Genomic DNA, 16,465 nt, shown 5'->3' with positions numbered 1-16,465 from the left:
ACAATACACGTAATTATTCCACCTCTGGACCTACACTAATGCACATTGTACAAAGCAACATTATCTAATTAAAAGCGTAGGCTTTTTGCCTGCTTTTAAGTCAATACACATGCACAAATGTCACATATCGCCATGTTCTCTCCTTTGCTAGGTATTATTTTCCATACAGTCATGGAGGGCAGTCGTGCCTGATTTATACTTAGTCTTACCAGGGTGTCATGCGGCATAAATGGCCGACGTACAAGCTCACAACGCGTCACGAATGCGACGCACTGTGAGCTTGTACATCTGTTATTTTTGCCGCGCAACACCGTCATGCAATGGGCCATACATCAAGGCTTTAGTAATGTGCTTGTGATGCGGTGGGCGAGTGGGTCAGTTGAAGGCCGGGTTATGGCCCCCTGAGAGGGTGCTGGAGGAGGCTGCACTCTTGCCTTTGAGGAGGGTGAGGGAGAAGACGAAGAAGCACACACTCATGACAGCCAGGATGATCACGCCTGAGAGGAGCGCACTGGTCACCGTGTTCATGCGAAAGCCCGGAGTGCTCAGCTGGCCTGGAAAGGAAAGAGCATTTGGTTCAAAGAGATCCTTGAATACACAGTAGTGTTAATTGGATTCAGAGAGTGTATAGTAGTTCCCAAAGCTTTTAGCTCGTGGCCCAAAAGAGAAATTTGGTACCCAAACTAGTGAAAATAGCAGATCTACAAGCTCACAACACGTCGCGTCATGGCGTGTTGTGAGCTTGTTGATCGGTTATTTTCCCTGCTTCTTAGAAATTTGTTTTCTAATTCATGGAATTTCTTTGATTTGTCTTTGATTTCTTCATGAAATTACTGAAAAGAATAATTGATTTTTTTTTTTGGGAACGTCTTTTGAATAAGTTTGAATAATAATTAATAATTAAAAACTAAATGTATGAAACAAAAAATAAAGAGACCCATAAAAATGTGCCTGCGACCCACAAATGGGTCGCGACCCACTGGTTGGGAACCAGTTGTGTACAGCCCATAGATTACATTGGACGTTTCTCATCTCTCATACACACGGTTGAAGAAATGACAGACATATTCATTAAACTATTTGTAAATAATGTAAAAAAGTAGAAAAGAGCATATCTCCGGCAGGCTGGGTTGCATAGCCAGGCCTGGGTAAGTCATGGCCTGCAGCCATCAAGACGCGAGGACCCTGGTAGGGGGATTGTACGCCATATTAATCTAACCCGGTAGGGGGATTGTACGCCATATTAATCTAACCTCACATTATGGCGCCACTATGGAGGTGCTTTTCGAGGTGTGCTTTACAGAGTCTTCTCATGATGGGATTCCAATTATGCTATATTTGTAGAATTGTAACAATCTAGTTAGGCAGAATGGGCCTAAGGTTGAAGTTACAGGCCAAAACACAAAGCTGCATGCTATAGCGCCACCATGAGGCCTATAGAAAACCCCACCACTCTAGCTGAGAGTGGGGGCGGAGCACTAGCAGGTTGCCTGTTGGTGGTGTGGGCGGGGCTAATAATCTGTACACCTGAGGGATATATAGGCCTAACTAGGCAGCATACAAACATTTGTCTCTCACTGAGAGGTGCTTGCAGCACCACAACTCCTATGTGCCTGTATACTGATGCATTAATGTAAGTCTGCCTTTCATATCCTACTTGTTGCATTGCCTATGTTTCCTACTGTGTATTACGCCTGACTTATCCTCATTATTGACTGTTATTTATTTCTCTTGCCAGTCAAATCATCACTCATCATCCGTCATTCACCATTGCCATCACTGTATCTGAAAAGACTGAATAAAATCTCTGACATGACTTTTGTCAATAATGTCTGGTCCATGGTGGTCCAATGCTCTAATAGGCATGCCGGTGTAGAGGTGCAAAGGTACATAGCCAGCACCCCCCCTCACTAGAATATTTCAGGCCGATTCAGAGTGTATTCCTTCTTGTCTACTAGGAGTGTGCATGCAAGGTTTGATGCCGATCAGTCCAGCGGTGTCCGAAATTCGCTGTGCACACAGACACAAAGACACAGCGCAGATAGGCTACACAGACATTATAGGCGTACACACAAACAGGAGCAAAAACATAATCTCCTCCTCCTGGCCTGGTGCCCTGGCAGAGATAACATGTTTACAGTATAATGTCGTTTTAATAGGATGTCATTAAAATACTTACCCAGTTGTGAATTGTTGGTTGGTGTGTCGTCTGTAAAAGACAGTAATTAAGGCCAATTAAGTGTACGACAATACCGGATATTATACAAAGTTCATCCCAGTACACAGTGTGACTGAACAGGATGCCCATAGGCACTTGGTGAAAGGCTAAAACAGTATATATCCAAGGCAGCTGAGGACACTTTCACCATCACCCCTTCAGTTTTACATGATTAAAGCCTACGCTATTCAATCGGATAATATACCTCATGAAAGATTATCCATAATAAAAATATGGAAGGCTAATTAAGAGTTGAGCAACACTGACAGTATTACAATATAACTTTCCACAGTTTAAAGGTTAAAGGAGGGACCATGACAGATTACCGCACTGTCAAGCTTCAGGTTTCAGTTCAAAGAATCGCATCTCAGAGATTTATGACAGTAACCGGAGGAGCTGCTTGGTTGGTTTTATGGCGTGAGGTACTGTAAATGCATTCAGTATAAACGAAAAAAAAAATATTGTCGTTGTCGGGCAGAAACCTTGTACCTCTATATTTCATATTTGTTTTACTCCCCGTAAATTAATGCCCTACTTCACCATACTACAGTGTCACTCAAAAGTACAAAATGTTGTAAGCTTCATGTAGATCGGCTACTTTAGCTATTTTTGAAATGTTTCTCAAGTAAAAGTGGTTATGTCTACCTCTGGGTTTTATAAATATTGAACCAATGAAAAATATTAACAAGATAAATAAGTACTTTGGTTCCATGTTTTGGACATATGGTGCAAGGTTCCACCCGACAGCGACGACATTATGTTATATTATGGAACCATACCACTCCGTGTGATTATAGGCCCAGCGGTAATGACAGCATTTCCGGACGCAGATGTTTCCTTATGCTCTGGGATGTCTCTTTTTTTCCTGCTACCACAGATCTGTGGAGAAAGTAGAGATATACATGGGGCGCACACTGGCTTAGTGGTCCAGGCGCATGCCACATAGGCTCTGGCCGTGTCGCGTGTTCGAGTCTCATTAATTTGCTGCATGTCTCTCCCCTTCTGACTCTCCCTCTTTCCTATCAATCTACACTTGTATCTATGAATAAAGGTAGAAAAGCCTAAAACAAATCTTCCTATATAATGAAACCTATATCATGTTAGTTAGGGGCTTGAGAACGAGCAAGAGAATATACCGACTGCTCAATGGTAGATGTGTGTGTCCAGTGTCCACTAATCCTGCCCAGTTGGTTCCGTCCTATGAAAGAACTGATGCTGATCTATTACTGATGTTATGAATAAATAAAATGTTGCCACATTATATAAAATATGAAAATGAATGTTGTCTCATTCTCTCTTTTTGAGATAGAACCATTTCATTTTGTAATAATTAGCAGGTTACTTTGTGTTGAGAGGCAAATTGGCTATCATGAACAGCATGTAATTGTGAAATATGGTTCTGTAGAGGTAATTAATAATGAAAACATTGCCGTAAAAAGGACAATAGAGACCTTTTTTTACTCTTTTTTTTTTTTACTCTTTTTTTTTTTTTTTGGCTTTTGCCTTTTATTAATAGACTAACAGTAGTTTGACAGGAAAGGGTTAGATGTGCGGGAAGACACGCAGCAAAGGTCGACGGGATCGAGATTAACAGCCTTGGTGCCTGGACCGCTTAGACCATTTTGACTGCCAGCTTGGTTAAAGCTTCTGGTTGAACGTTTCAGTTGACAGTGACTGTTACAAACTACAAGGTTCACTCTCCCTCCACTCCACAAGGAGACACACACATGGTTCAGGGGTACCTGTGGTATAGTGCCTCTCTCTCACTTCCTCACACTACAAACAGGCCTGGATTCTGTTTGCTGTGTGTTGCTGATGTTTACCATGCGTCTGAACTTGGTTCCAGTGTTTACTTCCAGGATGTGGATTTTGTTTAAGAATTGATACATTTGATTTGAATGGATATTTTGACTTACCAGTAGTTAATATTAGGAAATCATTAAATACTTCGCAAATTATTTTAATTATATACAATACTTTATGTGTTGTACAATGGGGACACTCACCAAAAATAACAGATTTTCCAGGTAAAAATCATGATGCACTGAAGTATAAACTGGGCTTTCTACCCACAAATCTGAGGATTTGATGATTAGGACTCACCGGCATGAGCAATGGACAATCGTCAGCTCGGCACAGCTTTGTGACACAGTGTAGAAAGACGGTGGACATCTTCTGGTTTTTGTGTTTGACGAAGCGGAATACTTCAAAGGCGAATCGGCCCATTTGGCTCTTGCCATTCTCAAAGACAGTAGTCTGTGGGTCTTTTTCACAGCTACCTCAGGGTAGAAAAATACACACATGATCAGAAAGCAAATCCACAACAACATCTGCAAAATGCATACAAATTGAAAGTTGTTTCTCAAACGTGTTGGTTACCTAAAGAAAAGGTCATATCGGAGGTCATCGGTGGGGTTTCCAGAGGGAGTGGTGTAACAGTAGTCCATGAGCACATTCCATCTATTTAATAAAACAAAAGCCAGATTTCAGGGTCACTGAAGTAGGTGCAATCACGTGAAGTGTTTACAGTGGGGTGCCCAAAAGAGTGCAATCTACTAGTTAACTAGTAGATCACAAAGGCATGCAGGTAGACCACATGACATGTCTGATATAAATATACCATAACCATAATATATGTAGCCATAACCGAAAATCACAAAACTCATCCTTCTTGGCATTTGCCACTTGAATTAAGGTGACTTGATTGGTTGACATCAAGAGGGACCATGTAAACTCCCTTCACGACTTCTATAGTAGGCAAACCCCCACTGCAATGCTTTGAGTGTTGCATGCAAACGTCAGTACCATTAGAAAGTTATGTAAAAATGTGAAAGGCAAAGAACCCCGAAAACACTAAAGCTTCCATACAGAATGGGAGGAAGACTTTTGATGTGACTTCTCCCTGTTTTGAGGCCCTTGCTACATTTACAAAGTTATTGTGTACATTCAGATTTCAAATATGGGCGCTCATCCATGGGGCCACGGATGTTAGCTTTTTGCACGTTCGGGTATTACTAGCACCTGTGCATTCTGTATTGTTCAATAAAAAGCATTTTAATCCGACCGCCCGGCCATATTCTCAAAATGGGTGCATTCGGAAATGTACATTTGCACACTGGGGACACAGTCGTCTATTAGTTTGTATTAGCAGTGCCGTCAGTGTGCCTATATCGAACGCACCCACGCTCCATTGCATGGTCTTGATAAGTAACCTACTGGTGATTATGGGTCTAACATTCGAAGCGGGTGCTCAAAACAGGGTGAAGTCATGTGAGTGTCATGTGAACCATGGCTAGCATGGCCACAACAAGTCAAAGGTAATTTGATAATACTGACAAAAGAGTTACTATACGGCCTATACTGTCCAATATACATTTCTGTAAAACATACTGTATGTATTACGGTATGTATTTCTGTAATGTGTCTTGTGTGTATTGTAATCTGGTGTCTTTTGTTGTTTCTGTTGTAGTGAACCCAACAACCCATGCATCCAACAGTGAATTTTGCAGGAAGGGGGGCTCTCTATTAAAGCTGACAGTATATGCGGTAAGACCAGGGCTGGCTTTGTTTCAGTGTCAAAACCACAGCCCTGCAACAGAACACGACAACACAGTCGGGTCACATTATGTGACATAAGATAATTATTATGTCAGTATGTCACTCACATGTTTTGGATGCCAAAGCTGAGAATGATTTTTGTCAACACAGCATGATTATATATATAGAGGGTATGCACATGCATAAAGTGAGTGGCAAAGTGAGTTTAATGTCGTTTAATGCAATCAGTTTAAGAATCTGTTTGGATGTATGGGCTGTCAAGGCCAGAAAGTAGTTTTTTGACACTCAGTACAATAGGCGTTAAACGCATAACTTCCGGGTATGATGATGTTGATGCCACACGCATACCCTCTAGTCTCCACAGATTATCAAAAAATCACACCTGTGTGAACTGAGTGGTGCAACTCCCCTCTCTTCCCCCCTCCCCCTTTCCTCTCTCTCTCATTAGCAGGCAACAGTGCAGCACTAATACTATCTCTCTCTCTCTGTTTCCGTCACAACAGCGCCCCTACTGGTACGGTAGTCATAGTCATACTGGTGCTCATGAACCAACACAGGCACACACATGGGTGAACACGGACATTGCTGTTCCTTGGAGTGGTTGCACCACTCAAAAACATATGACTCTAGATTGACTTCAGTTTTCCGTCCGTATTATGGAACCTAGACAAATAATCTAGGCCATTGGTATCATTATTCATATCTGTCAAAGAATGTGTCATCTTACTGCCCTACTTACCTACTTATTGCTTTACCCAGTGCAGAAATAGCACACTGGGTTTGGTAGGATGGGCTAAGAGTTTTATAAAGATAAATATTTTATCAAAAATAACAAAATTAAATCATTTTCAGAAAACAAATAAAAACAATAAATTAAAAAATTAAAAAAGGAGGAAAAAATCCATGCATGTTTTAAATAAAATAGTGAAACTAGGAAAGCTACAAGAGAAAATCCATAAGCTTGTAGATTAGCTATTTTCACTATTGATTTGGCTTAACAGGTTAATTCATAATGTATTATTTTTGTAAGTTTGGCTCCCATTGAGATTTCTCTTTTGGTTCTCGATCTAAAACGTTTGGGAACAGTTGAACTATACAGAACCTTAATGTAGGATCCTTGGCCTCAACTTGTAATTCTGTACCACAGATACATTGACCTTGCCTTGGGATTCCCTTTGACATTATTATCTTGTCACTGAGCGCGATATTGCTTTTTTCACCTGTGTAATTGAATGACCTGTGATGGACCTGGTGTAAATATTTTTTTACGTTGGTGATTCATATTAAAATGCTGTGTGCGACTCCTTTCAGTTTTGTAATGGTAACACATTTGCATAGAAGAAGAAGTAGATTATTACACATTTGCCAAAGTGGAAGACACAAGACAAGCCGGCAGTCAGTTTGTACCATTCAATATATCATAAAACTGGGAAAACGTACCACTTGACACTGTTTTAGAGAGGCTGTGCCAAAACATGACATTTTGATGATTACATTTTGATGATTGCACTAAAATCACTCAGATTCAATAGTTTGCATACCTTCGATCCAGGTTGGAGGCTTTCACAGCTGCAAACACCCTTGTCTTCAGTGTGAGGCCTGCCATGGGTATGGACAGCTGCTGCACGTACGATGAGTCCTACAGTACAGTATGCAACCACCATTATGTCTGCTGGTTATTATTCACTCTATTGCAGAGGGTGATTTGTTCATTATCACTGCATTGCAGAACATTAATTAATTTCTGAATGAGCCCATTTAGAGTATTTAATCAAGAAGTGTCAGTTAATTTTCTCTTGAGCTTGAAATGAATAATGTTTTTTTTCCCCCGCAGCTATTAACCGCTTATTCCCGGGGGGATCATTCATTAAAAAATTGCCAATCTGCAAGCTCACAATGCATCGCAACTTGACGTGTTGTGAGCTTGTAGATGTAGATCATCTGTTTTTGGCAAAAAAGAGAGGACGAAGTACAAAGCCAAGTCAGGTCAACTTGACTAATTATAGAAGGTTTAAGTGGTTACTGTTACAAATGTAGATGCTAACAGACTACTTCTCAGACTACAATTTATATTTTTGTGTAGTTTTGTATGCAGTTTTGGACTTTCAAATTATCTTAGCCAGTAAATAAGAAACAGATGAGTGATTATAACCCTAGTAATATGAATACTTTCAGTGCATGTAATATGAACTTACATTGTAAAGTAGTAGATTCAGTGTGCTGATGAAAGTACCATTGCTGTCCTTCACTGAGATTGCAGCAGCCGACCTATATTAATACAAAAAAAGAAAAGAAAATCAGACTTCCTGAACTTTATTCCACTGCATAGTCTGGAGTCGGCAACCTTTTTGACATGCAGTGCCATGTTTTCATGTTCTTGACATTCAGTGTGCCATCAACATTAAGTTTAATTATGACACCACATAAAAAATTAATCCAACTGATTTTGATTGTCCATAGGCTATACATAATCTTTATACATATTTTATTTCACATCAGGATCAGGATGTAATTATCATTAGACTATAGCAATAACCCACCTATCTCCCATACTCCCCACTACGTCCTGTCAGAGTTTGAATGAGTGACAGGGTGTAATTTGTAGATGTAAGGGGGACTCAATCCGACTAAACCTTTTTTGAATATTTTATTTTAACTCTCACACTTATGCCAGTGTGCCAGTGACCACCCTCCCCTGTGCCAAATGTTGACACCCATGCCTAAGGTTGCCTACCCCTAAATGCACTGAGCAGGGCTCGTAAAAGAGATGTTGATCTCAATGGGATTTTCACCTAAAGGTTACATAAAAAAACCATTAGAGATGCATTAGCAACAGGGTTGAGACTGAATTAATAAAGTTTCCTATTAAGTACAACTAACCATATTCTTCAGTCATATATTTAATTATAGTACACAGTAGTACTTCAAAATTAGTTTTAGCCCCAGACATCTAGCAGGATTTTTATTGTTTAACTAAACGAAAATATCACATTATATCACCATGCATTTTGTTTTGCCTGCGTTTGGTATTGTCCACCAATTATAATTAAATTAATAATTATTACAAAATAAATCTGAGACAGTTTCAGATGAGTTTGGCGAAAGTTCCCCGAAACACATGAGTTTGCAAAGTCTAATATAATGCACTCTCCCCCTTTGCTTAATTAAGTTAATCACAGATTGTAAATGACTTACGAGGCAAGCTGTGTATTGTTAACCAGGTACTCCAGAGGGTAGCTGCAGCTGAACTTGTAAAGCAGACCGGGCAGGTAGCTGATAATGGTGGGAGGATCTGGCGTATCGATGTACCCCGACACATTCCCTATCTGCACCAGTGACAGGTTCCCATACGCGTTAGGTCCGTGGCCGGAGGAGACCTGCAACAACAAACCACATCAGTGTGAGCAATACAATCACAGCTATTATTATTATATCCTAGTCGTCGGACAGAATGAGGGTCGATAACATCACTCAAACTATCGAGTATACTATTGCACCTTCCTAATCCTCGATTAAATCCACTCTTATCTGAGCATCGAACTTCCACACAAACCACCAGAAATTATTTTCCAAGAGCAAACAATCAACATGATTGTTTCCCATGTCCACTTGTCACTATCAAAGTATGCACACAGTGAAGTAGAAATTACAGTTAGTTTCGGCATTTAGCAGAGGCTCTTCTCCAGAGTGGCTTACGAAGTACACGGTTAGAGTACGAGTCTATAAAATGTGTCAGATTGTATCTTTGCTGTTGAGAGAGTTGTCTCATTTTAAAAGCTTTTGGTCTCAGTCATTTTCTGTGCTTCCTGTGTAAAAAAATATCACTTTTATAGACAAGCAGTAATCTAATAATCCATGACAAAAAAACTGTGTCAATTTCACTAATACTCAACTCAATGTTGGTGTACACAATACATATTAGTCAAGACAAGTAAGTACTGATCGCCTGTGTGGCACAGTGGTAAAGTGCCCTCCACTGCAGAGGTTGTGTGTTTGAATCCACCGTGGGGCATTCCAGCTTTGTTGAGAGTCTATGCGAACACAAATGGCCCATGTTCGGGGGAGGGAAGCCGGGTAATTTGTAAGATTAATATACAAGGAAAATAATAATAATAATATTATATTACTATATTAAATTGCATTTACTCCCTTCTTCGTACCACTAGGGCATTGCCGCAGGTCTCCATTGATGCCAGGCTGATGCTAAAGAGCACAACCGTGGGGAAGGTGTTATTGTTGATGAATCCACGGCAGTGGGCATCACCATGGCGACCGTTGAGGGCCAGGTCGGTGTCAGTGTAGCCAGAGAAGAGCACCGGGCAGAAGTTGATCTTGAGAGTAATGGTCTGCACACCGCAGTACACGCTGATGTCCCTCTCCGCTACCACAGACAACACAAGCATAATGCACAGGCCATGGGTGTCACTGCACGATGTCACATCGCTAAATGAAATACACATTTAAAAAAGGCAGAGTACCACCTCAGTGACCTGGGACTGAGTACGATTCTGAGATTGCCCTCTAAATCAGTAGTAGATTTTTTCAAAAATGTTCGAAAATAGCAGATGCACAAGCTCGCAGGGCGGCACAAAGTGACGTGCTGTGAGCTTGTACATAATGCTGTTTTTCAATAGCCAACACAAAAATCAAAAATCACATGGATGCTTTCCCGGTTTTGCACGAGAGACAGATGCATTCTGCCTTATTCTTTTTAGTAGGCTACACTGCTTGTACGAAAAAACAGTCAGGCAACTTTACCCATTTAAAGGTTATGCATTTCTTTTTCAAAACGTAGTCAACTTTACCCTTTTAGATTATGAAACATTTCGTGAATAAATCCCAGGCATTGATTATGAAAAAAGATATAATCCATGGTTCCTCACCAGGGAAGCGACTGTGGAAGTTGGCATCACAGTTGTATCCATTGAACTGAGCTCCAACAGATAGGGCCTTACAAAACAGCAAAAGAATCAAAAATATATGTTCCATTTCAGCACCTGAAAGAGAATAATGAATAATATATCAGTGATGCTTTTCATACTTTACATTGAAGTTCATGTAGTTCACCCTAAGATATAATATGACTGCCAACATATGGAAATAAAACAACATCCTTTTATATTGTTGTATTTCTCAGAGAAACTGAAAATGTTTTAAAGCCTCTCCTGCAGTATCAAAACCGTAAAATGTCCAAATGAATGACAACTGAATACCAGCAATCACGGCATCAAAGTAACAATAACACATAACGGACAACTACTGTCATTATTAAAATATAAAGGCTAATCTCTCTGTGCATCTCATTGTTTTGTGAAAGAACATAATCAGATAATTGTCAATCCCACATAAGCATTGCAGTTGTGAGGAACCAGATAAAGTAAATTGCACTAGATTGATTTCTGGTTGCCATCTACAGATGGTTTTGTCCAGGGACCTTTTTGAAGGGTAGTTTGAAGCTCCAGCAGTGTCCCAGCTACTCACCCTGGTTCCTGAAAGCCGGCGAGTCAGCGGTTCTCCATATGCTTGGGACTGCCGCAGGTGATGGAATGGTCCGAACAGCATCCCTACCCGGCAACTAGAAACAGGGACTTGGGAGCCGGGGGAAAAAGGAGATCCTACGTATAAGAGATTCATTATTTGAACATGCCAACAAAAAGGGCTGTCCGGAGAGAACATGGGAAAGTCCATCAAATCTGAATGTGTTATACAAATCCTTTCACGTCCACAGAAACATGAGCAGGTTTTGAAGTTTCCCACTCATATCCTTTCGGCCCAATCTGGCTCTGTCACTGCTCACAAATGGCTTGACGCCGCATGAGGTCCGTGGCGGTGGGGGGGAGAATTATCTTTTCATCGCTCCAGTGGCACTGGCTTGCTGACTGAGCCATTCCTTTCTCCCTGGCTCGGGGAGCGCAGAGCTCATCATACGGGCCTTTTGGCCCAAAGGATCCACACTTCTCAAGCTTTGTATGAAGCACACCTCAGTCAGCACAGCAGCAGGCGATCAGCTTGGCCGGGGCTGCGAGCGGCTGCCTGCCGCTCCGCTTTGATTTTTACGCACCCTGAACAGGCAGAGTAAAGCAAAAGGAAGTCAAGTTCATTGACTTTCAGGTGGATTACCTGTGGCGGCCCATCTTCCATATGGACATTACTATATGGGGCAAGAAGACACAGAGACAACGGGCCAGGGAACACACAAGGTTTTCTCTTTGAATAATGGAACATGAGCTAGTGATGGTTCTGCAATGACAGATCAGACCAAACTCTGAATTTAGGTCAAATGGCTAACAAAAGGGCCACTTGTTCTGTCTTCAACATTTTAAAATACACTCAATTTCTAATGTTAATTCCATTATACACATTAGGCAACTATTGACCCTCAGATCTACAGTATACATTTTCAACCACAAACATTAAACGATTAAACACATTAACAGTCACCCACCTAGTCTTCAATATGTTCTGCAAAAGCAATCTTAACTCTCATACCAACTCATTACTTATTGAAAACCAGTTAAAGGCATAAACAGCGCGGTCTTTCGCAAACAAAGGGAAATTGTAGCCTGAAAGAGGAAGTATTGTCATCTGTCCTTACCTTGTGTAACTTTCACCTAAAATAAATTCTTTGTTTTTGGCCTTAATAGATCATTCATCAATTCTTCAGAAGGTTGTTGGAATTTTCATTTGATTTAATCTCAAGCAGGTGTCAAATGATGTTTGCCCATTTAATCCATCAGCGTATTCCTATTTATAAAATATTACTGAAGTTGCGGAGAGGTAGTCTACAAGAAAACAGTGACTCTGAGAGCCTCAAGGCACTTTAACTTATAACTTCTCTGCTCTGCTCTTTAACTTGGGAGAGCTGGTTGAGGGTCGAGTGCACATAATGCAGGGAATCAGGCTCTTATTTTTTAAGGATTAAGCTAATCAGGGATGATTTTATAAGACTGTAGATCAATCCCTTAATATCTCACATAGTGCCTCATTTCAGCACATGCCGATACCCATCTAGAGTGCTCCATTCATTCATTTTTCACAATTCCATCTCCCTATATGCCTAAGGATTAGATTATGGGGTCTCAACTTCCATACAAGGTAACCATGCACAGTCGTCAAAGCCACCATTTTGTAGGTTTTCATCACCTTACAAACATGCAGAACGATTGACAATGTCAATCTATTCCCTGTCCCATTCTGGCCAAACACTGAGTGCAGTGTATGATATGCACTTGCCCCATTTGGGCTGTGTACATTGTAGGTTATGTTATGTTATAAGAGAACCATGGAGTTACGTATAGCAATCACTGTAAATGCATGCATTGAGAGCCATGAAAAGATAGCTAGGGCATGGGATCAAATTACCATTTGACAAAAACAAGCTTCTGCTGACAACTTCCTAATAGACAACTTCAGTAGTTTATTCACCGGTCTTATAGTTTTAGAAACGTAATTAAGCTGTCAGTTGCCATTGTGTTCATTTCCATTACAACAACAGACACCCAGTCTTTAAGCTTCCAATTTACCACTTTATATTGTTGAAGTAGTCCTTGGACATCTTATTTTTGTTCAGTGTTTTGTATCCTGCCTGACAGACACATTTTGAACAACTGCACGGAATAGGAGTCAAAGGTTTGGAAAATTCCAAGGGCTTGTTGTGGATGAAAACCAATGGCGGCCCCATATTGTCCCAGGGCACAGAATTACAACCAGCACCTCTTATTCTGAGAAAGGACAAATTAGTGTCTCTTCTCAAGGTTCAACTATAGCCTATATCAAATCCACACTTATCTGTACATTTATGTGAAACATAAGGTGTTTCTAAGCTATTTCTTTGGGTTGCAGGTCTTATGAACCAGATCACACAACGTCAATATACATAATATTTTTTACAAGCCTAATTTGATTTATATTTTTAACCATGCACCTTTATATATTTGAACATTGCACTGTATATACTTGCTTGCTTGTATTGTTTAATTCTTTCTATATTCTTTTCCCTTTTCTTTAAGGTGCTAATGTAAAAGCTACAAACTTTGTTCACCCACTTTGTTTTTGTAAACCTGTTACTTTTTTTAGCACTAAATTGAATCATTTTTCAGTTGACAATTTAGACATTTAGCAGACAATTTCAATAAACAGGGTAAACACAGTTTAGTGCCTCAGTAATCTAGGAGAATAGGTAAACCAAGAACCTAGCATCAGTCTCTAAACAATATCATCATCATACTATAATTCTAACAATGTCTGTGTGTCTGTGTCCGTGTGTGTGTGTCTGTCAGAAACAGTGCCGTAACTCCTTACTGCCTGCACCAATCACTCCCACTTTTCACACAGGCATTGACCATATGAATATGGAGGGCGTAACGATTTGACACATTAATGATTATTAATTTATTTATTAGTCAATTACAAACGCACCCGGGCGCAGTACCCTTCACGGCCACAAGGGGGGGGGGGGGGGGCAAATATCTCACAACGGGTAAGGACTAGTGATAATAAATAATAATCTGTACATTGAAACTATAGCAACTATAGAATGGCAGCCTGGTAAAGAAATGAACCTAGCACCTGTCTAAATAACATGCTATCTAAATTACATTTACATACTTTGCTTAAGACTGTATGGTCAGGTCAGGTTATTTCTCTATTTATAGTACCATTCATCCTGTCATTAACTATGGTTCATGCCACTTACTTTGTAATTCACTCTGGATAAGAGCATCTGCTAAATTCTTAAATTGCAGTTCAGACATAGATCTCAACACACTAAAACAACATTTATGTACAATTTATTTTACTGCCACGACAACACTGGTTAATTGTTGTCATGCACAAGGTCTGGATGCAACTGTATTTATGTAGGTACGTAAACTGTTTTTGCATTTGCACCATACAGTATTACCATATATATTTTTACATTATCTTGTGTATGACATGTAAACAGAAGATACTGTACAACAACAACTATTCAAGCCACTCCTACTTGACAAATAATATTTTTGTAGGAAAGCTTGTATATCGTTTCTTTTTAGGTCAAGTGTGTCAACGGGATTTGGCTAAACTGATTTCATTGATGAGTAGACAAAGAGTAACTCATGTTTTTTTCCGTTTTCTTTTTTAAACCTGATATTGGCTCAAGCTATGATAAAACAAGCGATCATATCCCTGAGCAGAATAAGATCTGAGCACCCTTTATCTACAGTGAAATCAATCTTGACTGGGCGGCTGGTGAATGACCCCTCTATAGTATTTTGAATGGCACACAAATAATTTCATGCCTTTGAGTAAATGAAAAGGCATGTCTCTCGGCTTTTGTTGGATAAAATGTCATCAACCTGGCATGCTTACAAGTCCCCAAGTCTGTGCATCACTCCCTGTGTCCCTCAGAGAGTATCCCTGTATAAGCTTTTCCTCTCTGTCGACATAGTCATTATATACATGACAAATGCATTCTTCAGAATTGGATGTATTCTCCACCAATAGCAACACTATTATTATTGCTGCAGTAAAGACAAACGGTGTTGTTGTTTCTAACCTAGCCACAGACAGTATACAGTACATGCTAGTTTCTATATCGTCGTCTACTCTACTGTATCTCCATATTTCATATTTTTGTGTGTGGGGGGGTGTTTCTTGTGTGTTTCTTCATAAATGAATGTCATATTTGTCAGCAAAATAGCCGATCTACTAGATCACAATGCGCTGCGATGCGACGCATTTTGAGCTTGTAGATCTGCTATTTTCAAAGGATTTCTTTTTTTACGTTTCATACATTTGCAAACTTGTGAAATGGGACATTCTGTATAATGAGTACTTTCTACTTTTGGTACTTCCAGCACATTTCTATACCAATACTAGAATAGTAGCTACTGTAAAGGTACTGATTTAATCCATTTTCAACATTTAAAGTTTTACTCAGGTCATACAGAAAGTTAAACTCTTCTAAAAGCCAAGATATTGATTTAAAATGCTTGAGAGAAATATTATTGGCCTTAGGATGCTGTCCATCAGCCGGGACGCCTGATGGAGGGGAAAGGAACTGGTTGGAATAACGTGTTCCTTCCACGCGCTACGTCCAACCAGGAAAAAAAAGGAGCAACTTGGACACTCAAGCATGAAGGAAGCATGAGTTAAGTCTGTTGCTCTCCCTAGGTTGGTGGAGGGTGTGTAGAGCCCAGGATCACATCACAGGATGATTGACACAGGGGTGAAAAATGGGTTACAAAATCGTGGGACAAAAAATATAAATTAAAAAAAGAAAATACATGGCTTAGCTCCATCTTTAGCTCCATCCTACCTAGCCAATCTAGTCCACGATTATACCCCTGCATGTTGTCCGGTCGGTTGTCCCCACTAACAAAATTGTACAGTATTTACAGTGTACTGTTTTTTTCTTCTTTTTTTAAAAGATACTTTTTGCTTTATTGGTAGTTATACAGTAGGTTGACAGGAAATGGGGTGGGGAAGACACGCATCAAAGGTTGTCGGGATCGGAACTCGAACCCACGCAGCCTCGGTGGCCGGCCCGGACATATTGAATTGCAACATAGAGAAAAGAGAGAGGGAGAGATGGATGGAGAGAGAGAGAGAGAGAGAGAGAGAGAGAGAGCAGTTTTCAGCAGCAATCCTTAAAGCCTCTGAGGAAAGCCTGAAGGTTAATGATTTATCCACACATGAATGGAATGTGCA

General features: G+C 40.2%; 1 protein-coding gene across 1 annotated transcript; it reads right to left on the bottom strand.

The window, feature by feature from the left end:
• Positions 1–375: 375 nt before the first annotated feature.
• zpld1a (zona pellucida-like domain containing 1a) lies at positions 376–10,768 on the bottom strand (the record flags this gene model as incomplete). Its single annotated transcript, XM_083767401.1, has 10 exons — positions 10,660–10,768; positions 9,937–10,157; positions 8,972–9,153; positions 7,972–8,044; positions 7,318–7,415; positions 4,598–4,678; positions 4,322–4,493; positions 2,998–3,097; positions 2,180–2,209; positions 376–554 (listed from the first exon to the last, which is right to left on the bottom strand). The coding sequence occupies exons 1-10, from the start codon at positions 10,763–10,765 to the stop codon at positions 376–378; spliced, it is 1,242 nt and encodes a 413-aa protein (XP_083623527.1). The 5' UTR covers positions 10,766–10,768.
• Positions 10,769–16,465: the final 5,697 nt, after the last annotated feature.

This window comes from Protomyctophum parallelum, assembly GCF_964188405.1.
Source record: "Protomyctophum parallelum genome assembly, chromosome: 1".
NCBI lineage: Eukaryota > Metazoa > Chordata > Actinopteri > Myctophiformes > Myctophidae > Protomyctophum > Protomyctophum parallelum.
Note: the sequence above shows the minus strand (reverse complement) of the source record. Positions and strands in the feature narration are given on the sequence as shown.